We start from the raw sequence: 26,731 nt of genomic DNA, 5'->3' as shown, positions 1-26,731 counted from the left end.
TCAGACCCCTTGTGAGACCATATGCTGGAGTGTGTCAGCAGTTTCTGCAAGAGGAAGGCATTGATGCTATGGACTGGCCCGCCCGTTCCCCAGACCTGAATCCAATTGAGCACATCTGGGACATCATGTCTCGCTCCATCCACCAACGCCACGTTGCACCACAGACTGTCCAGGAGTTGGCAGATGCTTTAGTCCAGGTCTGGGAGGAGATCCCTCAGGAGACCATCCGCCACCTCATCAGGAGCATGCCCAGGCGTTGTAGGGAGGTCATACAGGCACGTGGAGGCCACACACACTACTGAGCCTCATTTTGACTTGTTTTAAGGACATTACATAAAAGTTGGATCAGCCTGTAGTGTGGTTTTCCACTTTAATTTTGAGGGTGACTCCAAATCCAGACCTCCATGGGTTGATACATTTGATTTCCATTGATAATTTTTGTGTGATTTTGTTGTCAGCACATTCAACTATGTAAAGAAAAAGATTATTTCATTCATTCAGATCTAGGATGTGTTATTTTAGTGTTCCCTTTATTTTTTTGAGCAGTGTATATAAATAAAACACAGGAAAATCACTGACTGCTCTGGGCCTTTCAATGCTATTCAAACACAGCCTTTTACATGGAGCAGGCAATCTTCCATAAAACAAATGTTGCTCAAATTCCCTAGCATTGTGTATATTAAAGTCTAGGTTGAGTTTAAGGTGATATTGTAGTTACAAGTAGTGCATATTACAAACAAACAGACATGGGTTTATGGAAATAGGTTTATTGGAAGAAAGCAAAGTAAACAAACCAGTGCAAAGAGATACTGTATGTACGTAGCAGAAGGTCAATCATAAAAAGCAATATAAGCAGTGTTTGGGGTATAGCTGACTTCCCATAAATTCAAGAATCCATCTTCAGGACAAAACAATGTATATTTCTAACATTGGCAATTGTAAATCAAATATGATATACTTCAGGCTTTGCTGGCATGTACTTTCCTTGTAGTAAGACTGAGTTGGCACAATAAATCAGTTCTCTGCAAAGCCATGCATGGTAAGCTTCAATAAATATTGGACTACATTTAAGAGTGAAGTTTTCTGAAATCTTGCAGAAGCCAAGCACCAATTTCTTCATTGGAGATTAGGTTATGGGAGAAACCTTTATGTAAAAAATACTAATAATAATAATACTCAAATAAAACACAGTAGCATGAAAATGACCATGGTATTGACAGCTCCATGGTCAATTGTTTAGACCATGGAGCTGTCAATACAAAGGCTATGCAATATGAAATAGGTTTTGATAACATAACTGTAAAGGAATAATGGTAGATGTTTTGGGGGTATTATAGCAACTTCAAAACAACTGTTTTATTATCAATAATATTTTACATTTTTTTGTAATGTAATGAATTAAGATCACATTACTGATGTTGAGTGTTGTTGCCTCATACAATTGCATGCCCAACTACATAGTATAGCCATTTTGAAAATGTGGTTTAGTGCAAAAAATCTCCTCATACAATTATTCAATATAACTGCAACCAGTAAGACCACATTTTGGTGTGAATATCAACTGACATGATTACTTCAACAGGAATGAAGACCTTTCAGAACCTGGGAGAAACCAAGTACGGTGCATACAGTGTTGCCTACTCCTCCTTTCCATTGTCATCCGGGTTATCTCTCCAGATGCAGTAGTTGAGGGAGGTGGCCAGGCATAGCCATGCCAGGTAGGGTGTCAGGAGCAGGCTGGCAGTGTGATTGACCGGATACCAGGATGCCATGGTGGCTCCAACAGCACCAGTCAGTATCACTATCTCTATGAGTGCCTGGGGGAGAGACAACACAAAATGGCTCATGTGTCATGTCACACTCACTGTAGCAGAATGGAGGTGGTTTTTACAATGGAATGTGTCTACGGATCACCTATTGGCAAAAATAATATTCAGAGAAATTCTCATTGAGTGTACTGATCTTTTTTTGTTTTTATGCACCAACTCCCCATTATCCCAAAACCTGAAGCCATGAGTCCTTATGACCAGCCCACAACTGTTGCATTATCTGAGAGCTCACCATTTTCAACTTGTGTGCGCCAAAGAAGATGGGAGTCCAGGCCCAGTTGAGAGACAGCTGCAACCCGTAGAGTCCCAAAGGTGCCACAGCATCCTTAGTGAATCCCCCACACTCCTTCCACACCAAGTAGGAGCCATACCTAGCAGGGTGATCGTCAAAAATAAGATGCAAGTCAGTTCCAAATTTCATGATCCATTTAATGGGAACATGTTTTTTTGAATGAAGTGTGTGGATCAGATTTCCACCACATTCAGTTGGGAAACAAAATACATTATGTAGAATCTATACTGAACAAAAATATAAACGCAACCTGTAAAGTGTTGGTCCCATGTTTCATGAGCTGAAATAAAAGATCCCAGAAATGTTCCATACGCACAAAAAGCTTATTTCTCTAATTTTGTGCCCCAATTTGTTTACATCCCTGTTAGTGAGCATTTCTCCATATCAAGATAATCCATCCACCTGACAGGTGTGGCATATCAAGAAGCTGATTAAACAGCATGATCATTACACAGGTGCACCTTCTGCTGGGGACAATAAAAGGCCACTCTAAAATGTGCAGTTGTCACACAACACAATGCCACAGATGTCTCAAGTTTTGAATGAGCGTGCAATTGGCATGCTGACTGCAGGAATGTCCACCAGAGCTGTTGCCAGAGAATTGAATGTTCATTTCTCTACCATAAGCCACCTCCAACATCGTTTTAGAGAATTTGGCAGTACATTCAACCAGCCTCACAACCGCAGACCACATGTTACCACGCCAGCCCAGGACCTCCTGAGACCAGCCACCTGGACAGCTGATGAAACTGAGGAGTATTTCTGTCTGTAATAAAGCCCTTTTGTGGGGAAAAACTAATTATGTTTGGCTGGGCCTGGCTCCCCAGTGGGTGCGCCCTTGTCCAATCATGTGAAATCCATAGATTAGGGCCTAATGAATTTATTTCAATTGACTGATTTCCTTATATGAACTGTAACTCAGTAAAATCGTTAAATGTTGCGTTTATATCTTTGTTCAGTATAGATCGTGTCGCTTTACAGTATCATATTGGTTGCCTTACAGCAATTACAATCTGAAAACACAGAAGGGGCTTAGGTGATTGTTTTCAACCTGGCAGAGTATGTATTCAACCTGGCAGAGTATGCTGTCTGACACTCACCCCATGCCTGTGTAGAGGGTGGTCCACACTATAGGGAACGCAGCATTGGGTGGCCGCCATGACGGCTTGTTGAGAGTGGGGTACCAAGTCTTCACCTGCTTGCGTGTGATGTAACCTCCATAGAGCCCTCCTAGATGAGGCAGGGCAGTCAGGCCAAGCATAGGCAGCCACGACATGTCTGGAGAAGCGAGGGAGCTGTTAATGATTAGTTCATTATAAATTGGGAGGTTCGAGCCCTGAATGCTGATTGGCTGACAGCCGTGGTATAGCAGACCGTATACCACGGGTATGACAAAACATTTATTTTTACTGCTCTAATTACATTGGTAACCAGTTTATAATAGCAATAAGGCACCTCTGGGGTTTCTGTTATATGGCCAATATACCACGGCTAAGGGCTGTATCCAGGCACTCCGTGCTTATGAACAGCCCTTAGCTTCTGCATATTAGCCATATACCACACCCCCTCGGGCATTATTGCTTAATTATATACTGGTTAAACCTGTTCATTATTATTCTGTAAAATGTTTTACACTTGCAAAAGTAGGCTATAATTTGATGTGCCTATTATTGCAACTTCAAGGGAAACTTTCTTTTACTATAAAATATAGAAACGCGCCATTTTCACACACACCAAAAGTATGTGGACACCTGCTCGTCTAACATCTCATTCCAAAATCATGGGCATTAATATGGATTTGGTCCCCCCTTTGTTGCTATAACAGCCTCCACTCTTCTGGGAAGGCTTTCCACTAGATGTTGGAACATTGCTGCAGGGACTTGCTTCCATTCAGCCACAAGAGCATTAGTGAGGTCGGGCACTGATGTTGGGCGATCAGGCCTTGCTCGCAGTCGGCATTCTAATTCATCCCTAAGGTGTTCGATGGGGTTGAGGTAAGGGCTCTGTGCAGGCCAGTTGAGTTCTTCCACACAGATCTCGACAAACCATTTCTGTACGGACCTCGCTTTGTGCACGGGGGCATTGTCATGCTGAAACAGGGAAATGCCTTCCCCTGTTGCCACAAAGTTGGAAGCACAGAATCGTCTAGAATGTAATTGTATGCTGTAGCATTAAGATTTCCCTTCACTGAAACGAAGGGGCCGAACCATGAAAAACAGCCCCAGACAATTATTCCTCCTCCAAACTTTACAGTTGGCACTATGCATTTGGGCAGGTAGCGTTCTCCAGATTCCTCCGTCGAACTGCCAGATGGTGAAGCTGATTCATTTACATTTACATTTTAGTCATTTAGCAGACGCTCTTATCCAGAGCGACTTACAGTTAGTGAATACATATGTTTAAATTTTTTTTTTTTTTTAATTTTTATATAATAATAAATAATAATAATATGCCATTTAGCAGACGCTTTTATCCAAAGAGACTTACAGTCATGTGTGCATACATTTTTACGTATGGATGGTCCCGGGGATCGAACCCACTACCCTGGCGTTACAAGCGCCATGCTCTATCAACTGAGCTACATCCCTGCCGGCCATTCCCTCCCCTACCCTGGACGACGCTGGGCCAATTGTGCGCCGCCCATGAGTCTCCTGGTCGCGGCCGGCTGCGACAGAGCCTGGATTCGAACCAGGATCTCTAGTGGCACAGTTAGCACTGCGATGCAGTGCCTTAGACCACTGCGCCACTCAGGAGAACTATCATCACTTTAGAGAACGCGTTTCCACTGCTCCAGAGTCCATAGCGGCGAGCTTTACAACACTCCAGCTGACGCTTGGCATTGCGCATGGTGATCTTAGGCTTGTGCGGCTGCTTGGCCATGGAAACCATGGACGTTTCCACTTCACAATAACAGCACTTACAGTTGACCAGGGCAGCTCTAACAGGGCACAAATTTGACGAACTGACTTGTTGGAAAGGTGGCATCCTTTGACGATGCCACGTTGAAAGACACTGAGCTCTTCAGTACGGGCCATTCTACTGCCAATGTTTGTCTATGGAGATTGCATGGCTTTGTGCTCGATTTTGTACACTTGTCAGTAACAGGTGTGGCTGAACTAGCCGAATCAACTAATTTGAAGGGGTGTCCACTGTACACTACATGGCCAAAAGTATGTTGATGTTGGGGTGGTGCTGGACACATTTTTTGAAATGTCCCTTTCAGAATTAGCCTACAATGCCATTAACCTACCAAACAGCTGAACTTTAAATGGCATTATAAATTAACAAGATTGAATAATTGCTTATAGCCTGCATGTATAATTTATAAACTACAAACTTTCCTGGAAACTAGTTAATGTGGGCCTTTTTTCTACCCCGCATTTCGATCATCCGACCTCAAGAGGCCGATATAGCGCCTTCTCACACCACGTGAATTAATTGTCACGTGTGCATACCATGATCATCTAAATCAGTGTTTCCCAAACTGTGGGGCGCGTGGTCGGCAGGTCCCCCGCTCCCCAAGGTGCAATTTTGAAATTGGGTAGAGCATCAGTTCCTCTTGTCATGTTAGTCATTGCATACCTTAGAGAGCTATTTATAACTTGTCAGAAATGTCCAGATAAACTAGCCCATGTTAGCTAAAGTTTTTGTATTTAGATGTTGCTGTAATTTTCTTTGCCACTCAAATACACATTTTTTAAAAATTAGCTTTAAAACTGCAAAATGTTCTTTGCACCCCATGACAAAATGTGTAGAATTGCTGGAAATAAGCTTTAAACCTGCAAAAAAGAGGGGTGTGAACAGTTTGTGTCAACAGTGCTTGTGCCCATAGAAATAGACGTGGCACGTGCAGGGGGGGCGCGGGATGTTCCCCAATGCTGGAAGGGCCCCAACCCGAGTGAAAAAGTTTTGGAATCCCTGATCTTACGCAGGGGTGTCAAAATTTTGCCCCTGATGCGGCATTCGAGCGCTGCACTGAAATGTTGTTGTATTTCCTTACGTGTATCCATCGAGATTATTAGCGAGCTGGACAGTCAAGAAACTGTATGAATATTAGGTCTTATTTGTACACAGTTTCGATTTGGTTTTAGTCATTTTCAAGTATATTGAGTTCATTCCCCTGCCATATGTTTGACACCCCTGATCTAATGTAATTATCCAATTAGTCAAAAATAAATTACCAACCATGTGGATTGACTTCAGATAATTGTTTTATCTGAAGGCCATATCAACATACATATTGTACTTATTCATTGTCTTGTCAACATCATTTGGGAATAACAGTCATTTTTTATGTCCGAAAATGTAACCTATTTACGAACAAAGTAGCTATTTCCATTCGCTATAGAAATACATGTAAAAACGTAAATGCTGAGGATATGGCTTTTGTAAGTGCCAATATCCGAAAATGCACGCATTCATTAACACATGTAAAGAATGGAGGTGCAGTCTGGTAAAAAAACAACAAAGCATCTCCATAATAACAGATGAATCCACTGACACACAAGACCAATATATTCTTCATATTTTGTAGGAGAGCTGGGTGAAGACATTACAGTTGGTCTGGCTGATACAGTGTATTTACAGATAGTGAACTCCTGAACAGCTAATCATGGCTACCCGGACTATTTGCATTGTCTTCACCCAGCCCGTCTTTTACGCTGCTGCTACTCTGTTTATTATTTATGCAGTCACTTTAACTCTACCCACATGTACATATTACCTCAATTACCTCGACTAACTGGTGCCCCCGCACATTGACTCTGTACCTATACCCCCTGTATATATCCTCCCTACTGTTATTTTATTTTACTGCTGCTCTTTAATTATTGACAAATAGCCTTTTGAGTGACTAAAACGTATTCTCTCATGGCTTACTACCAGGAAGTTTGAAAAGACAGGCTGAGTGGGCAGGGAGCTTATAGCTCAGTTGGTAGAGCATGGAGCTTGCAACGCCAGGGTTGTGGGTTCGTTTCCCACGGGGGGCCAGTATGAAAATGTATGCACTCACTAACTGTAAGTCGCTCTGGATAAGAGCGTCTGCTATATTACTAAAATATATTTTTAAATGTAATATTCATGAGCTTGCCTTTACTGACAGCTCTTTGAAACGCCTATATGTCAAGAAACTTGGATGCAGTGAACAGTGTTGCAGTAAAATCATCTCAAGCAAATTTGGTGATACACAAAGCAACTCAAACTTTGAAATTGCATCAATGATGTATACATCTCCCGTTTGGCATGTCTCTTGTGATGCGGTTCACAGCAGCACTTTCACTCTACCTACACTACCGTTCAAAAGTTTGGGGTCACTTAGACATTTCCTTGTTTTCCATGAAAACATACATGAAATTAGTTTGAATAGGAAATATAGCAAAATGCAAAGGAAATGTAGTCATTGACAAGGTTAGAAATAATGATTTTTAATATAAATAATTGTGTCCTTCAAAAACTTTGCTTTTGTCAAAGAATCCTCCATTTGCAGCAATTACAGCCTTGCAGACATTTGGCATTCTAGTTGTCAATTTGTTGAGGTAATCTGAAGAAATTTCACCCCATGCTTCCTGAAGCACCTCCCACAAGTTGGATTGGCTTGATGGGCATTTCTTACATACCATACTGTCAAGCTGCTCCCACAACAGCTCAATAGGGTTGAGATCTGGTGACTGTGCTGGCCACTCCATTATAGACAGAATACCAGCTGACTGCTTCTTCCCTAAATAGTTATTGCATAGTTTGGAGCTGTGCTTTGGGTCATTGTCCTGTTGTAGGAGGAAATTGGCTCCAATCAAGCGCCGTCCACAGGGTATGGCATGGCGTTGCCCTCGAAGCCAGTGTTTGGAGGATATATTGGCACAGGTGTTGTTAGGCCCATTTCCCTTTCAGGACCTAAATTATGAAACTATCAGCTCACATGAATGACCCGAGCGCACTTCTCTCTTGCAAAACGTTTTGTCTGTTACGAAACCGTTTACTCCAAACGGAAAACGTTTTGCAACGAAAATGAGAGTTTCTATTGGACAAATTCAGGTACTCCCCGTTTCGTTCTGTTTGCTCTGTTTGCTTCCTTTTGGTTCTTAAATGGTAAACGGTTTCTGTTGCAAGACGTAGGCCTAATGAATACACCCCTGGCAAGTCAACAAAGTTGTAGTAGGCAAAAGCCAACCAGTACACTTTCACTGAACAGTCAATTGATAAACAGTCAAGCTATAAAAAGTTTAGTTTTAAATTAACACATGACACGTAACATAAAGGCTTAACAAATATCCCATTCATGCATCTGAAGAGTACATAAAGTTAAACATTCAAATACCAAACCATACCATCTCTATTCTTCACGTTTATGATTATTGAACGGGCGAATTTGCAACTTTGTAACAACTAACAAGATACATTGAAACATTGTCAAACTTGTGTTAATCGATCGCAATAATGTATCTAGTCTTACCTGTTAGATGAGTGCAATCGTTTTAGGATGTCACACGGAGCTTGTAGGCTACGGTTCAGGGAAGGGTGAGCAAATGAACAGAGTGGAGGCCAGACAACACCTTTTCTAAAGCATTCTGAAAAAACAAGATAAAATGCTTCCGTCAAGGATCGGGTTCTCTTATCGCATAGGCCTAGTTCTTCTTGTTAAGGACACGCCCAGAGTGTTACAAAACCCAGTCGTTCTGTTGTATAGAATCAATGCTGCGTAGAGGCTGCGCATGCTTTCACATATTTAAAGCCACACTGGAAGATGTGAATGGGCCTCGGACCATGAACAAAAACACAAACAATGGAGAAAACGCCAGGACAGCGGAGTCACTGACCACCTTCCGGAGACACTTGAAACCCTACCTCTTTAAGGAATAACTGGAATAGTATAACAGTAATCCTTCTACACCCCCCCATTGAAAAAAAAAAAAGGGTGGTTGTCCCACTGGCTATCCTAAGTTGAATGCACCAATTTGTAAGTCGCTCTGGATAAGAGCGTCTGCTAAATGACTTAAATGTCAAATGTAAATGTATTTCTAGGCTATTTGCCACGTGTGAATTGTGCTGTTATGTGTTTTTTATTTATCCGAATGCCATAACTGAAGTTCTCTCTAGGGAAAATACAGTTATTATATTCTATTGTATTTATATTCTATTATATTCCATACATCACATCCAGGTACAATAGAAAATAATAGAATAACCTTTTTTTACCAGAGGAAACTCAGCTCAGCTGTAGGCCTACTGAAAATATACAGTATGATACTCTATTATGTTTGTCATATTCAAGTTCAATAGAATAAAATATAATAAATGTAGGTTTCCCAGAGTAAAAAAAAAAAGAAAAATATATTATCTTCCTTTCTTTTCTATTCTCCTATTTTCTCTTCTATATGTCACATTCAAGGACATTAGAATATAATCAATATAATCGAATAGAATAAAACATTTCCAAAAGGAAGCTCTGTTCAGCCATAATGAAAAATTACTTTTTGTAATGTAGCATACGCTCTTATCCAGAGCGACTTATAGTTAGTGCATTCATCTTAAGATAGCTAGGTGAGAAAACCACATATCACAGTCATAGTAAGGATATTTTCCCTCAATAAAGTCCTCGCTAGTAAGAAAAGACAAGTGCGAGTGTTCGTTTTATATATATAAAGATATTCTATCCTATTCTATTCCATTTAATGTACTTAAATATCACATAGAATTGAACATCATAGGAATATAATAGAAAATAGTAGAATAGAAGGTTGAAAGGCAGTGAAATTACCCTCACTTTAGACTTATAAAAACCAGCATGGCCCAGTAGTGTACACCTGGTGGTGAGACAAAGTAGGCAACCTTCAATTACAACTATAAATCATGTGTTTTTCATTAGGCTATTCTTCTAATGTATTATTCAAATCCATAGATTATTTATATGGATTTGTTAGTGACTGATTTGCTCCACCTACCCAAGGCCGGCCCGCTCATTAGGCAGCTACCTATAGTGGCAGATTGACGAGGGCGGCATTTTCTGAGCTAAACTGACCAAGACGCACCTCCAACAACACATAAAACCTCACATAATTCTGCACAAAAATAATGACAATTTCTCTCAACCAGTAGCATATGGGCTTTTTAGGTGAGCACTGATGCCGCCCTATGATAAGCAGTGCCCACTATATCAAAGGCAGGGAGGCAAAATATGTATATTGTCCATTCCCAGCGTGCCTCTCCAGGGTGCTGTTGGAGAAACGCAATGCCGCGGCGCTCTGGCAACATTCTGTCCAAAAAATGATCTAACATAAATCATGTAGAAGATATAGCGTATGGTAGAAAGAGTATGTTGCCTTTTCTGTAGCCTACAGGCTGGAGATAAAATGTATGACAATGTAATGAGAGGAAAAGTTTTACATCATGCAGGTTTCTCCAATCATATAGCCTAACCTAAATGGCGCCCAATCAAATAAAAAATGTGCTGACATGTTAACAAACAACATATCCTAAAAACAGCACAGGTCAAAGGAAAATGGACACTATGGAATCGACAATCAGGCTACTCACAACTGCTGTTCAGGAATTGCATTCCGTGGGCTAAATTGTCATGATCAGTGGTTTCAAGTTTGTATCCGAAAATGTTTTACGAGCTGATCATAGTGAAAAAGAAAATACTTCTTCTGCATTTCCCGCTGTGTAAACTCATTGCAAATAGGCTCAGGATAACTCCTCCTGATAAAGTTGGGTGACTGATATTCAGAGCTTAAATTGATTAGTCACAGGAATCAGGACTAATAAAGCCAATGCAAATGCTTGTTTTACAAATGGTGGGCCTACCACATAGATGGGCATTCCTAAAATAACATTTCAGGCAACACTGTAGGCCAGGGATGGGCAACTCCAGTCCTCTGGGGCCTGGTTGGTGTGACACTTTTACCCCAGCCCCAGCTAACACATCTGACTCCAATAATCAACTAATCATGATCTTCAGTTTAGAATTAGTTTAATCTGCTGTGTTCACTAGGGATGGGGAAAAAGTGTGACACCACTCCGGCCCCAGAGGACTGGAGATGCCCATCCCTGCTGTAGGCTATAACTCCATAAGCACAGCCGACCTTGATGCCTTTTGGAAACATTTTTTGTCACACCTAGGGTGGCTGAACGGCCAGGACCGGCCCTGCACCTACCCTATCGTCCTATAGCAAACCATATTCACACCTTAGCGTCACATTCAGTCCTCCAGCTTTCTATACCTTCTTGTCGCTCCACAAAACCTCGTTGTCTGATTTTGAACTTTCACCCCGGTGGTCGGAAAATGTCAAAGAGAGGCCCGTGCTGCAGCGGGAGGGGGAGGGGGGAGGGGGGCGTAAATGAAAACAACAACAACAACAACAGTTTATTGCTTTGTTTTTATTTAGCAAGTGTCATATCCAATACTAGAATCAGAAACCGACGCGTAGCTGACCAGTTTCTCTCGCAGCCGCGGTTGACAACAATTTGCAGTCTTGATCATTCTCGTTTCGCATAACAATCCTTGCCAAACATGTGAGTAGTAACCCCGGCTGTATGTTTCCTTTAGTAAACCTGTTATATCTGCGATATGGCTTTCTGCCATGTGACCTCTCCCATTTTCACAGATAGGCTAAACAATGTCGGTGTGCAGTGTTTCATACAAAAAAAGCTGTCTGTGTTCCGCTACAATCAAACCTGCTCGGCTGCTGCGCTGCAAATGTATAAATGCTTTCGGTGTCATGGTGCGTTTGTATGGCGACGTCGATTTATTTTTTTTATTTTTATTTTTTAGAGATCCCCATGCGTTGCGTTTTCTTAGTGTTTGGCTGACGAAAGGAAATCCGTAATAAGGGACCTGATTATCGGTAGCTATAGCATCTCTTTTGAAAAATGATTACATTTTCATCCCGCTTAATAATGCAGAGTATCATGCCTATATCACATCAGGATCACAGAGTCAGTTTGGTCATATAGACTATTTAGCTATATGAGATTAGAAACACCACAAATGATTACAGTAGTAATATTTTGTATTCATTTTGTATAGGCTAAGCCCTAACAAAAATGAATGAATGATCAAAGCATTATTATAGGCTATTTGTCTCTTATTATGGGCAGGTAAGACATATTGACTGCTGGTGTGTCTATTGCCAGTGCAGTTTGATTGGGGGGATTGCACACAAACATCTTGGTCTGTTTGTCTCAGTAGTCCATTTCTGAAGTTATTACATGGTAGGCCTAATAAGCATGGTAATGCAGCAAATGTAACACAAATACATATTGACCCTCAATTAAAATTAATAATGCATCATAGTAGTGGAAATACTCATATCTGGGCCAGCTGACATGCTGTTAATTATCTCTGGTCCCAAGGGTGGCACCAGACAACACTAAACACCTTGAATTCATCACCCATACAGCTTCTACCCCCAAACCATAAGACTCCTGAACAGCTAATTAAACCGGACTATTTGCATTGTAGTCACTTTAACTCTACCTACATGTACATATTACCTCAATTACCTCAACTAACCTGTGCCCCCGCACATTGACTCTGTACCGGTACCCCCTGTATATAGCCTCGCTACTATTATTTTACTGCTGCTCTTTAATTCTTTTTTATTTTTATTTTTTACTGATCTTATTTTTCTTAAAACTGCATTTTTGGTTAAGGGCTTGTAAGTAAGCATTTCACTCTAAGGTCTACACCTGTTGTATTCGGCACATGTGACAAATACAAATTTATTTGATTTAAGGTTTTATCTAGGATTTCTTTGTCTTCATTTATCCCTGGTATACAAGTGATGAGTTAGGCCTAGTCTACTTCATACTCAGAGTTCGGGTGATCATTTTGTTGTTTTACTCAAAAAACACTGAGGGTAAAAACAATATGCTGTAATAATAATAATATGCCATTTGGCAGACGCTTTTATCCAAAGCGACTTACAGTCATGCGTGCATACATTTTTTGTGTATGGGTGGTCCCGGGGATCGAACCCACTACCTTGGCGTTACAAGCGCCGTGCTCTACCAGCTGAGCTACAGAGGACCACATTGTAAACCTGGGTCCGTATTCATAAAGTAGGAGTGCTGATCTAGGATCAGTTTTGCCTTTTAGATCATTATTGATTAGAGGTTTACCTGATCCTAGATCATCACTCCTACTCTGAGACGCTTTATGAATACAGGCCCTTTAGTAAACCTTCTTTCCATTTTTTCTCAAAATGTTCTCTTGCAGGAGGGAGAAAATAATGCTCCTGTTGCTGATGTCCATCCAACCTACTAGCTCTCTCTCCACCATGACATCCAGCAGAGGACTTTGGGATTGACGCTGGGATCACTCCCACTGATGGCCTGGACTGGGTAGGAATACTGTGTGTGTGTTTAATAGACAGTGATCATTAGACAGAGACAGACAAATGTCCCCTTTTCCTAGTATCACAAAATGTTGTAATGAAATCATTCATAGGTCTTTGGTCCCACTCCTCTACAGTGTGTGTGTTCATGGGATAACGTCTATCTATCTTTTTCTGTAGGTTTCAGCTGTCCTGCTGAAGCTATGGGGAGCTGTTGGAGCTGTCTATACAGAAACCCCATCCAAGACAGCCATCTTACAAAATTCAAGGTACCTTTCTAAACCCTACCTAGTGTGTGGTGTATCAGATACCTAGTCTATGGTGTTTTATTGTTATGACGAGCTGTTCTTTGCGGTTGTGCTTTTTCCCTATACACCTGGCTATTATGGCTCAGATATAACAGTGGATAGTCAGCTATCTAGCTATCTATTGATGCCTAATATCTAATATCTAAAAATAAATTTAAAAAAACTCTTGTCACATACACTGGATAGGTGCAGTGAAATGTACTGTACTATGCCCTGTTAACCTTTGTATACAGATAGTGACTGCATTATAGACAGTGTACTTCCAAATACAATACTCTATCTTCTTAATTTAGCCACATATTTATACTCTGCATCTATGTCAGTGGTCACCAAACTTTTCTGAGTCATGATCACTTTCGCAGTCAAAAAGCAAGCCGAGATCTAACGCTCAGATATATTTTTAAAGATGACTTAAAAAATGTAACATTAACCTAATAAAAACAGTTCTGTAGGAATGAGGTTTGTGCAGTAGGCCTAATACATTATCACAGCATATTCACTATATACTGTATATGCCTAATATTGTTTTTCTCAGACCATATTATATTTGAAAACTCGAGCTTTGATAACAAAATATATCAGTTGGTGTAGCACTTGCGAGACACAGCTGAGCATAAATAGAAATAATGAGCAAATAATTATATTTTTTATTTTACTGGACTGATGGTACCTGCATCTGATGGTCATGGTGCTTTCAAGACAACTGGGAAGTCTGAAGAAATTGAGGTCAAATCATGACGTCAGTGATCTTCAGGTCGGAAAGTCGGAGCTCTAGAAAGATGCCAGAGTTTCCGATTTGGAATTCGCAGTTGGATGACCGTTCAAAACTTTTTTTCACAGTCGGATCTTGTTTTTTTCCAAGTTCCCGTTTTCTTGAATGCACTGAAGTCTGAGATTTCCGAGTTCCCAGTTGTTTTGAACATGGCATTAGTCTCAGTGGAGGGAGGGAGAGAGCAGCAGAGGGTCCGCCTTTCACGGTCAATGCTCTCACCTTCCTTTCCTCCGGTGATACTGACCAGAGAGAGGGGACACCGTCTTCCACCTGATGATGAAACTCCAGTCGCACCACATCTGCCTCATGCACAAATTCATGTTCTTCCTATGACCAGAGAATTCCTTCATATTAAAATAGACACAATGAGCTGCTAATAATAATAAAAATGCAGGGCTATCGATACACTTGGCTTATCATTCATTGCAGCTGCAGCGCGAGTGGAAGTAGGGAGAAGCGCGTTTTCTGTTTTGTAATAGTGTTGAATAAAAACAGTGTTGACAGTGCTGAATAAAAACTTAGACATGAACTCACTCATAAAAACAGCAGCTCTTTGCTGTATTCTTTGACAGTCTCTGTCTGGTCATGGTTTTAAAAGTAATGAAATCTCACTTAGGCCATTATCAAACTTTGCTGTGGCCGGGGTCGTAGAATCTGTAGGCACAGTGATTTGAGCTATCTGATTGGCCAGCGCAGTAGGCGCACAGATCTTCCAGTCTGCCAGGTAGGGCAGACAAATGAAATGGTTCAAGATGTCTTCCTGGTGCGCAGGGCTTCTGAGTCAAGTGCACCTACCGCCAACAGCGCAACACACAAAAAAAAGGAGCACCATCCTTTATGCCTTTTTGTTGGCTTTTCTACAGAAATGTTTGATGATCGACTAGGAATGCCTTGATCGCGATCGACCGGTTGGTGACCACTGATCTATGTCGTGCTTATGAAGACTATATGTATGCTATATAAATCCTTTATAAATTGTAGCTCGTTTAAAGTAGGACCACAAACTGGGATAACTTACTTATTGGCATTTTCCCATGGCAGGTGACCAATGTGGATGATGAGGGGAATGAGTTGGGCTCTGGGACCATGGAGCTCACCCAGACCGAGCTCATCCTGCACACACGGAAGAGGGACGCCATCCGGTGGCCCTACCTGTGTCTGCGGCGCTACGGCTACGACTCCAACCTCTTCTCATTCGAGAGTGGCCGGCGCTGCCAGACTGGACAGGGTGAGTCTGAAACAACTGGCCTAGCTAATACTATATAGGTATTACAAAATGTTGCCCTATGAGATGTGTGTACATACATGTGTACATCCAGTGCTGAGTAAGGGCAACGTTTCTGTTCTACTTTTGTATGAAAATGAACCACAATTGGAATGGGAGAATTGTACTTAAGTGATTGGCCAGCTGCTGATATTAGCATCTTAAAGTTGGTTGTTGTCATTGATTGAATTGTTTCAGATAACTTATACATTTGCTTCTGTCATTTCTTTTTGGTCAGGAATCTTTGCATTCAAACAACAACAGTTTTAGATTAGTTTAAGATAACTTATACATGTATATGTGTGTTTTCTCTGTGGTCATGCAGGAATCTTTGCGTTTAAATGTTCTCGTGCGGAGGAGATTTTCAACCTCCTCCAGGAGCTGATGCAGTGCAACAGTATCAATGTGGTGGAGGAGCCTATGATCATGACCGGCAGTGGACACGCACGAGAGATAGACATGCCTCGAACACCACAGACACCCAACAGTAAGCACAAACACAAATACAAACACACACACACAATTTACAATTTAATTTCACAGTAATGCAGGACAAATGTGGAGCAATAGCTGAGAATATGTGTTTGAAAAGAGTTTGGGGGAAAAACAGAGTAATAATTCCGGATATCAGGGCTCTGGTGTGGAAAAAAATGGAATAACATTTCATTTGTCACATGCGCCAAATACAAAGGGTGTAGCCTTAACCGTGAAATGCTTGCTTAAATCCAAAACCTAATTTTATTTGGCACATGCACCAAATACAACAGGTGTAGACATTAACGTGAAATGCTTACGAGCCCTTCCTAACGATGCAGAGTTTTAAAAAATATAAAAAGAAAAATAGTAACATAAGGAATAAAATATACAAGAATGGAACTTTCTTTTTAAGAATGATGGATGCCACTGTGTTCTTGGGGACCTTCAATGCTGCAGAAATGTTTTGGTACCCTTCCCCAGATCTGTGCCTCGACACAATCCTGTCTCAGAGCTCTATGGACAATTATGTTTTCGACGTCATGGCTTGGTTTTTGCAATGACATGCACTGTCAACTGTGGGACCTTATATAGACAGGTGTGTGCCTTTCCAAATCATGTCCAATCAATTGAATTTACCACAGGTGGACTCCAATCAAGTTGTAGAAACATCTCAAGGATGATCAATGGAAACAGGATGCACCTGAGTTCAATTTCGAGTCTCATAGCAAATGGTCTGAATACTTATGTAAATAAGGTATTTCTGTTTTTATTTTTAATAAATGTGCAGAAATGTCTAAAAACCTGAAATCGCTTTGTCATTACGGAGTATTGTGTGTAGATTGCTGAGGAATTTATTTTATTTAATCCATTTTAGAATAAGGCTGTAATGGAACAACATGTGGAAAAAGTCAAGGGGTCTGAATCCTTTCCGAAGGCACTGTACAAGGAGTACCACTACTACAGTGTGCAGGGGTACGAGGTATTTGAGGTAGATATGTACAGTGAGGGAAAAAAGTATTTGATCCCCTGCTGATTTTGTATGTTTGCCCACTGACAAAGAAATGATCAGTCTATAATTTTAATGGTAGGTTTATTTGAACAGTGAGAGACAGAATAACAACAAAATAATCCAGAAAAAAACATGTCAAAAATGTTATAAATTGATTTGCATTTTAATGAGGGAAATAAGTATTTGACCCCTCTGCTAAACATGACTTAGTACTTGGTGGCAAAACCCTTGTTGGCAATCACAGAGGTCAGACGTTTCTTGTAGTTGGCCACCAGTCGTTCGTTCTAAATGTTCCATTGCCATACTGGCTGGCAATGTTCTTATCCCTTGCTTGCTAGCTAGCCAACTACGTCTTACTTACAGTCACGTCAAAAAATGCAGCCAGAATAACAGCAAAGTAGCTGTTTTCTAGTTAGATTTATTTGGATACATCCATAACAATGAGCTAACAATGGGCTAAATGTACTCTCTTGTCAGGACACTGTTCAGAAAAAAGAAAGACAACCCATGACATTCATTTGAGCTGATTTTAATAAATGAAACCATACATTCTCTTTGTTATCCACCACAGCTGAGATAGCTATAGTTACTTATTGTATGTCACATTTATCTGTATATTTCCCTGGATGGTGCATTGGTTGAAATATCTGTCGGATTCTGTGCTACTACTTCTGCTGCCTTCCTTCAGCCTTTTGGGTGTTGATGGTGCTGCAGTGTTCTTTTTTTTCTTCGGCCAGGATGTTGCTCCAGCGTTTTCTGTCTGTCAGTGAGGGACGCCAGTATCTATGAAGCAAACCTTTGCACCGATGCCCACTCACTGACATAATCTCCCTCTTCTAAACCAGCATTGGCCAGTTTCTGGACTGTCGTGGTCCTGATGCTGTGATTTGTGTATGTAGTTGTTCCCGCTGCCCTGCAGATCTTGGGTAAAAGTGCTACCAGATAGTTCACGCCCATCAGCTCTGACGTGTACCAGATCGAGTCCCTGATACACTCTCCTCTCCTTGGGTTGAGATCAAATGCAAGGGCATTCTCCGGACATTTCGATAGATATTTCTCCAGTGATGCTACTGGGCATAGTGGCTTCCCTAGCTGCTCGAACATGAATCCCCTCTTGGACTCCCTGTCCCTCTCCCTTGGGTCCAGATTATTCTTTGTGGCCTCGTTATATGCGAGAGTGGCGTATCTGAGAGAGAGAATGTGTTATTATAATATTGTTTTCCAGTAGACTAATTACGAGTGCAATTTAAAAATAACACAAACAGGCTATGAACAACATACCTTAGACCGTTCTCGTCTGTTTTTACGAGGAATGAGTTGGGCTTTAGTTGTCTGTTCCCCTCAATTCTTCTTCGACCCAGATGTAACTGGAGGTCGAACCACACTTTCTGGACCAGGATTCAGAGCCTGGGAGTTTTGGAGCTGGGCCATGTCCTTATCAGTGATGGGAGGGTGGCTGTTTGTGATAGCTTTTCCTTTCCTTCTTAGCTGGTTGATGTTGCCCAGAAATACATTATTCGAGGTGGTAAATTCAGTGTCCTTCATAAGGCACCAGCTGCGACCGATGGGTGGGTCATTTAGAAACCGGTTGAGCCCACTCCGGAGTGCCAGGTAGCTACTCATGCTACCCATTCCCATTTCAACATTTCCATAAAACTGTCTGAGAAGAATGTTAAACTCTTCCTTAGTGACAGTTTTGAAGTCAACACCTTTTTTTCTTCTCTACTAGCCAGCCCTCGAAGCACAGCCCAGTTTGTATTCTTAACTGTGTTTTCTACGTTGCGGCTTTTCTCTACGTCATTCAATGCAGTATCCCCCAAATCTGCATGCCTGGGTATTATTGCTATCTCTTTTTCCCATTCATCCATAGTCATGCCGGCGAAAAGATCAAAATAAATGTTCCACTCATCCATTTTAGTTTTCGCAACAAAGTATCGATTTAGTCAGTCAACTGAAAAAAAGTTTTTAATGTGGCTATGACAACCAGCTCAATTTGCTGTCTCTCGTTCGGAGACATTCACTTTATATGGGACGGTGGCGATCGCAATTCAATATTGAAAAGGTCGTAGAGACAGACAGCAAGATTTATACAAATCTCTGCTGTTGAAAATAGTAATCCTTCTACCCCCCCTTTACTACCACTGTCTTTTGTCTAAACTAACACCTGACTTACTTAACCTGCTAGCACTGACTTGTTTAAAGAAATGTACTTATTGTGATCGAGATGTAGTTGTCCCTGATTGCACTGACTTTGCTCACAGCTGCTTGTTCGAAGAAGTGTACTTACTGTGATCAATATGTGGTTGTCCCACTGGCTATCCTAAGTTGAATGCACCAATTTGTAAGTCGCTCTGGATAAGAGCGTCTGCTAAATGACTTAAATGTAAATGTAGTCTTAAAGAAATGGGAGATAATGTCTAGATGATTTTTATAGCGGAGATCAAGTTTATACATTTCCTGGCAGGGTTGATGAGACAGTGGATTGCACAGTGAGATGGAACAGAGTAAATAGGCATTTCAACGTCATAGATTTAGCCGGTGGAACTTGTGAAATAGACACCGGCTGGAATACGGTTTTAACCAATCAGCATTCAGGATTAGATCCACCCGTTGTATAAAGATAATAACAGTAAAATAAATAACAGAGTAGCAGCAACAAATGATCAGTGTAAAAGTGTGTGCTTGTGTGTTTGTGTTGTGTCAGTATGCGTGTGTGTGTGTTTGTGCTGTCAGTATGCGTGCGTGCTTATGTAGTGTGTGTGAGAGTGTCAGTGTAGTGTGTGAGTGAGTGTGTGTAAATACAGTGCATTCGGAAAGTATTCAGACCCCTTCCCTTTTTCCATATTTTGCTACATTACAGCCTTATTCTAAAATCGATTACATAAATGTTTTCAATCTACACACAATACCCCATAATGACAAAGTGAATTTTTTTTAATTTTTTGCCAATAAAACAAATAAATAAATACAAATACCTTATTAACATAAATATTCAGCCTTTGAATATTTATGTAAATTCAATTGATTGGACATGATTTGGAAAGGCACACACCTGTCTATATAAGGTCCCACAGTTGACAGTGCATGTCATAGCAAAGACCAAGCCATGAGGTCGAAGGAATTGTCCGTAGAGCTCCGAGATCTGGGGAAGGGTACCAAAATATTTATACGGCATTGAAGGTCCACAAGAACACAGTGGCTTCCATCATTCTTAAATGGAAGAGGTTTAGAACCACCTACACTCTTCCTAGAGCTGGCTGCCTGGCCAAACTGAGCAATCGGGGGAGAAGGGCCTTGGTCAGGGAGGTGACCAAGAACCCGATGGTCACTCTGACAGAGCTCCAGAGTTCCTCTGTGGAGATGGGAGAACCTTCCAGAAGGACAACCATCTCTGCAGCACTCCACCAATCAGGCCTTTATGGTAGAGTGGCCAGACGGAAGCCACTCCTCAGTAAAAGGCACATGACAGCCCGCTTGGAGTTTGCCAAAAGGCACCTAAAGGACTCTCAGACCATGAGAAACCAGATTCTCTGGTCTGATGAAACCAAGATTGAACTCTTTGGCCTGAATGCCAAGCGTCACGTCTGGAGGAAACCTGGCACCATCCCTACGGTGAAGCATGGTGGTGGCAGCATCATGCTGTGGGGATGTTTTTCAGCGGCAGGGACTGGGAGACTAGCCAAATCAAATCAAATCAAATTTTATTTGTCACATACACGTGTTTAGCAGATGTTATAGCGGGTGTAGCGACATGCTTATGCTTCTAGCTCCGATAGTGCAGTAATATCTAACAATTACACAACATATACCCAATACACACAAAAAAGTAAGGAATAGGATTTAAGAGTATATACATATATGGACAAGCAATGACAGAGCGGCATGGACTAGGATACAGAAGAATATTATAGAATAGAATGCAGTATATACATAGGAGATGAGTAGTGCAAGATATGTAAACATTATTAAAGTGACTAGTGTTCCATTTCTTAAAGTGGCCAGTGATTTCAATAGGCAGCAGCAGCCTCTAATGTGCTAGTGATGGCTATTTAACAGTCTGATGGCCTTGAGATAGAAGCTGTTTTTCATTCTCTCGGTCCCAGCTTTGATGCACCTTTACTGACCTCGCCTTCTGGATGATAGCGGGGTGAACAGGCATTGGCTCGGGTGGTTGATGTCCTTGATGATCTTTCTGGCCTTCCTGTGACATCGGGTGTTGAATGTGTCTTGGAGGGCGGGTAGTTTGCCCCCGGTAATGCGTTCGGCAGACCGCACCACCCTCTGGAGAGCCCTGCGGTTGTGGGCGGTGCAGTTGCCATACCAGGCGGTGATACAGCCCGACAGGATGCTCTCAATTGTTTGTGAGGGTTTTAGGTGATAAGCCAAATTTCTTCAGCCTCCTGAGGTTGAAGAGGCTCTGTTGCGCCTTCTTCACCACACTGTCTGCATGGGTGGACCATTTCAGTTTGTCGGTGATGTGTACGGAACGAGGGAAAGATGAACGGACAACATGTTATGAGGCCTTGTTCACATGGATAGCTGGTAAATGAGAACTGTGGTAAAGATTCAAACATTGTTATGAAGGTTCTAACCCAGTGGCATGGTAATAAATACAGGTATGCTGGTGCTCCAAAGTGTTCCTGTAGGAATGAGGTGCGTGTTAGGGTAAATAGATCCTAGACGTCTTCTAATGAGAGGGAAGGAGACAGCAACACCCGAGGATTAATCTAATACAATGCCTTGCAAAAGTATTCATCCCCCTTGGCATTTTTCTTATTTTGTTGCATTACAACCTGTAATTTAAATGGATTTTTATTTGGATTTCATGTAATGGACATACACAAAATAGTCCAAATTGGTGAAGTGAAATGAAAAGAATAACTTGTTTCAAAAAATTCTAAAAAATAAATTACGGAAAAGTGGTGCGTGCATATGTATTCACCCCCTTTGCTATGAAGCCCCTAAATAAGATCTGGTGCAACCAATTACCTTCAGAAGTCACATAATTAGTTAAATGAAGTCCACCTGTGTGCAATCTAAGTGTCGCATGATCTCTGAAAGGCCCCAGAGTCTGTAACACCACTAAGCAAGGGGCACCACCAAGCAAGCGGCACCATGAAGACCAATGAGCTCTCCAAACACTTCAGGGACAAAGTTGTGGAGAAGTACAGATCAGGGTTGGGTTATAAAAAAATATCCAAAACTTTGAACATCCCACGGAGCACCATTAAATCCATTATAAAAAAATTGAAAGAATATGGCACCACAAGAAACCTGCCAAGAGAGGGCCGCCCACCAAAACTCACAGACCAGGCAAGGAGGGCATTAATCAGAGAGGCAACAAAGAGACCAAAGATAACCCTGAAGGAGCTGCAAAGCTCCACAGCGGAGATTGGAGTATCTGTCCATAGGACCACTTTAAGCCATACACTCCACAGAGCAGGCCCTTTACGGAAGAGTGGCCAGAAAAAAGCCATTGCTTAAAGAACAAAATAAGCAAACACGTTTGGTGTTCGCCAAAAGGCATGTGGGAGACTCCACAAACATATGGAAGAAGGTACTCTGGTCAGATGAGACTAAAATTGAGCTTTTTGGCCATCAAGGAAAACGCTATGTCTGGCGCAAACCCAACACCTCTCATCACCCCGAGAACACCATCCCCACAGTGGAGCATGGTGGTGGCAGCATCATGCTGTGGGGATGTTTTTCATCGGCAGGGACTGGGAAACTGGTCAGAATTGAAGGAATGATGGATGGCGCTAAATACAGGGAAATTCTTTAGGGAAACCTGTTTCAGTCTTCCAGAGATTTGAGACTGGGACAGAGGTTCACCTTCCAGCAGGACAATGACCCTAAGCATACTGCTAAAGCAACACTTGAGTGGTTTAAGGGGAACCATTTAAATGTCTTGGAATGGCCTAGTCAAAGCCCAGACCTCAATCCAATTGAGAATCTGTGGTATGACTTAAAGATTGCTGTCCACCTGCGGAACCCATCCAACTTGAAGGAGCTGGAGCAGTTTTGCCTTGAAGAATGGTGGCTCTACAAAGTATTGACTTTGGGGGGGTGAATAGTTTTCTGTTATTTTGTCTTATTTCACCCCAAAAAATATGTTGCATCTTCAAAGTGGTAGGCATGTTGTGTAAAGCAGATAGTCCGGGTAACCATTAATAAACTATTTAGCAGTCTTATGGCTTTGGGGTAGAAGCTGTCTCGGTGCCTGTTGGTACCAGAGCCGATGCTGCAGTACCATTTGCCAAACGGTAGCAGAGTGAACAGTCTATGGCTTGTGTGGCTGGAGTCTTTGGCAATTTTTTGGGACTTCCTCTAACACCGCCTGATATAGAGATCTTGGATGGCAGGGAGATTGGCCCTAGTGATGTACTGTCCGCATCGCCCTCTGTAGCGCTTGGCAGTCAAGGGTGGTGCATTTGCCATACCAAGCGGTGATGCAGCCAGTCAAGATGCTCTCGATGGTGCAGCTGTATAACCTTTTGAGGATCCAAGGGCGCATGCCAAATCTTTTCAGCCTCCTGAGGGGGAAGTGGCGGTGTCGTGCCCTCTCCACGACTGTGTGTCTGTGTGTGTGAATCATGTTACGTCCTTATTGATGTGGACTCCAAGGAACTTGAAGCTCTCGACCCGCTCCACTACAGCCCCGTCGATGTGGATGAGGATGTGCTCTCCCCTCGTTGAGGGAGAGGTTGTTGTCATGGCACCACACTGCCAAGTGTCTGACCTCCTCCCTGTAGGCTGTCTCATCGCTGTCGGTGATCGGGCCTACCGGCCTACCACGTCTTACTGTAAACCCTTTCATCAAACCCAGTTTCAATGCTCCAACTTGTTGGAGGCAGGGAGGGAGGTCGAAGAATAGGGAGGAATGGAGGTGGAAGGGTAGGGAGGAAGGGAGGTGGAAGGGTAGTGAGGGAGGCAGGTGGAAAGGAAATGGAAGGGTAGGGAGTAGGCCTGGGTGGTATACCATATATACCGTATACAGGGGTATTTGGAAATAACCACGGGATGGTTTTTCAATAGCGTCAATACCATTGAAACTATTTATTTGAAGTTTTTTTATAGATTTGAATATTTGTAGCTACTTTTTAGGTAAATACCTGAAGTCAACTTGTGCAGTACGAGGTGGAAGGATAGGGAGGGAGGTGGAAGGATAGGGAGGGAGGGAGGGAGGGAGGTGGAAGGATAGGGAGGGAGGGAGGTGGAAGGGAGGGAGGGAGGTGGAAGGATAGGGAGGTGGAAGGATAGGGAGGGAGGTGGAAGGATAGGGAAGGAGGGAGGTGGAAGGGTAGGGAGGGAGGTTGAAGGGAGGGAGGGAGGTGGAAGGGTAGAAAACACAATGACTTCGGGGTAAAACAAAGGCTTCATTACTAAGCAGTCTATGCAATACACCACACACACACACACCATTAGACTTGCAGACATAAAAACATCTAACCTCATTTACCCAGACTCCCATTCAACACAGTTTGTATTGTTATCTGTCTCCAGCTCCATCATTCCCCGTCCAGGGTTTTCCCAATGGGTATCCGGGGTATCCCATGAGAGCTGAATCCTCCCAGCCCTCTCTAACTGACGACCCCCATGGCCACAGCCTCATGGGCCTGGGTGACCAGGTAAGATTGACCCCTTACCTCTCTATTGTGGTTTTCACATTATAGTGACGAACCGAGCTGCACTGTAATCGCTGGTGACTCCTCACCTCGCAATGTGTGTAATATCCTCTCTGAGTCCTTGCTAATCTCTCTTTCTCTCTCTCTCTCTCTCTCTCTCTCCTCTCTCTCTCTCTCTCTCTCTCTCTCTCTCTCTCTCTCTCTCTCTCTCTCTCTCTCTCTCTCTCTCTCTCTCTCTCTCTCTCTCTCTCTCTCTCTCTCCTCTCCTCTCTCTCTTCCCCCCTCTCCCTATCTCTCTGCAGGCTCACACCTATATGAATACTGTTACTGTGGATGGGGAACTCTCCAGTCGACACTGTGTACACTCTCTACCTGAGGTGCGGCCCACCTCCTTCAACGAGTCAACCCGAGGAGCCATGTCTGTCGGGGGTCAAGGAGGTGGGCAGGCCAGCATGCACTGCTGCCCCCTGGAGGAACAACGCAAGGAACCCCAGGTATTCCTGCAGCCCTCCTCTCAGGAGGTCAAATTCATGCTGGGTCCCACCCCTGCACAGCGCCACCTGCTAGAGAGGGAGAGGCACGGGGGCCACAATCCCCATCTCATGCGGCCTGTAGAGGGCGCCACAGGCTCAGAGACGGAGGGGGACAAGCCTCCTCTGCACTTGTGCAACTCCCACTCCTACCACCACCCTCACTATCACCATGTGATGCACCGGCACCCCGGCCACGAGCACCAGGAGGGCTGCCAGGGCAGCCAGCTCACCTACGAGAATATCAATGGCCTGAGGGGGGGGCGCCGGTTGAGACTCAGTCCCAGCAGCGTGTCCCAGTCTGTGGGCTCCAGCAGCAGCAGCAGCACCACCGGAGACAGTCATGCACAATCACACCCACACCCCCTCCACCCGCACCCACACCCCCACGGCCCATCCTCTCTACCCCCTCAGGGGTACCCCTGTGAGAGGGGCGCAGGGATGGGCGGGGGTCACCGGCGGACAGCTCTGCTCAACTATGAGAACCTGCCGTCGCTGCCGCCGGTGTGGGAGTACCAAGCCCTGCAGAGAGACGAGGAGCAGGACGAGGATGACGAGGAACAGGATGAGGAGGAGTACGAGGAAGAGGAGGAGGACTTTGATGAGTACGAGTTTTCAGAGGGTCCCGGGACACCCAACGGGTACCACCATGATGGGCTGGGGGGGGGGGGGATCCACCGTGACGCCCTGCAGAACTATGTCAACACAGAGCAGGTCCAGGTCCAGCCCAGCCGGCTGCGACATGCCTGCCTCCCGCACCCCCAGGCCTGCCACCCCCAGTCGGACCGTGGTGGACGAATATTCAGTTTTGATTTCCGTAGGCGGCCGGGAGGAGGGTTTGGTCGGGGAGAGGGCTGTGAGCACGGTCATATGACCCCGTCGAGGCAGCTCAATTACATCCAGGTGGACCTTGATGCAGAGCCGCCGTGCCAGGCACTTGGTGGGGGTGGAGGGGGAGCCCAGTCTCAGCCCCAGCCACTACAGCCACAGCACCAGCGCCTGCCGCCCCTCAAATGTGGCCCCCAGCAGGCCCCACGGCGCAGTGAGTTCTACGCTGTGATCGACCTGAAGAAGACAGCAGCCATGTCTAACTTGCAGAAAGCCCTCCCCCGGGACGATGGGACATCGCGAAAGACTCGCCACAACAGCACAGACCTGCCTCTTTAGACGCAGTGAGGAGGAGGAGACAGAGAAAGATGAAGGGAGGGAGTAGAGAGAGAGAAACAGGCTTGGTTGGACAGACAGCTATAGGTAACTCAGCAGCACACTGGACCCCTCAATCTCATCCAGCCATT

At 43.3% G+C, this 26,731-nt stretch overlaps 2 protein-coding genes across 3 annotated transcripts; one reads left to right on the top strand and one right to left on the bottom strand.

The window, feature by feature from the left end:
• Nucleotides 1-751: 751 nt before the first annotated feature.
• On the bottom strand, nucleotides 752-8,737 carry LOC311133254 (translocator protein-like). Of its 2 annotated transcripts, none has more exons than XM_084166741.1 (4): nucleotides 8,570-8,737; nucleotides 3,222-3,399; nucleotides 2,062-2,200; nucleotides 752-1,817 (listed from the first exon to the last, which is right to left on the bottom strand). In XM_084166741.1, exons 2-4 carry the CDS (start codon nucleotides 3,395-3,397, stop codon nucleotides 1,638-1,640), a joined length of 495 nt encoding a protein of 164 aa, XP_084022867.1. In that variant the 5' UTR covers nucleotides 3,398-3,399; nucleotides 8,570-8,737; the 3' UTR covers nucleotides 752-1,637. The 2 variants fall into 2 exon arrangements, with proteins under 2 accessions (XP_084022867.1, XP_084022868.1); XM_084166742.1 differs by having other exon boundaries at nucleotides 3,222-3,416; nucleotides 8,570-8,724.
• A 4,917-nt stretch (nucleotides 8,738-13,654) lies between these two features.
• Nucleotides 13,655-26,603, top strand: LOC311133100 (fibroblast growth factor receptor substrate 2-like; the record flags this gene model as incomplete). The annotated part of the gene is made up of 5 exons (XM_084166532.1): nucleotides 13,655-13,720; nucleotides 15,573-15,759; nucleotides 16,121-16,282; nucleotides 24,785-24,909; nucleotides 25,209-26,603. The coding sequence occupies 5 exons, from the start codon at nucleotides 13,655-13,657 to the stop codon at nucleotides 26,601-26,603; spliced, it is 1,935 nt and encodes a 644-aa protein (XP_084022658.1).
• Between the last annotated feature and the right edge of the window lie 128 nt (nucleotides 26,604-26,731).

The sequence above is a fragment of the Coregonus lavaretus genome (assembly GCF_964263955.1).
Source record: "Coregonus lavaretus genome assembly, chromosome: 8".
Taxonomy (NCBI): domain Eukaryota; kingdom Metazoa; phylum Chordata; class Actinopteri; order Salmoniformes; family Salmonidae; genus Coregonus; species Coregonus lavaretus.
This window is presented reverse-complemented; position numbering and strand designations above follow the sequence as displayed.

Bases quoted from the DNA above. Each gene is read 5' to 3' on its own strand.
- LOC311133254 (XM_084166741.1), bottom strand. From the start codon at position 3,397: ATGTCGTGGCTGCCTATGCTTGGCCTGACTGCCCTGCCTCATCTAGGA. The intron at 2,201-3,221 runs GTGAGTGTCAGA...TCACCCTGCTAG, and splicing joins ACCCTCTACACAGGCATGGG to GTATGGCTCCTACTTGGTGT. The intron at 1,818-2,061 runs GTGAGCTCTCAG...TCTCTCCCCCAG, and splicing joins GCGCACACAAGTTGAAAATG to GCACTCATAGAGATAGTGAT.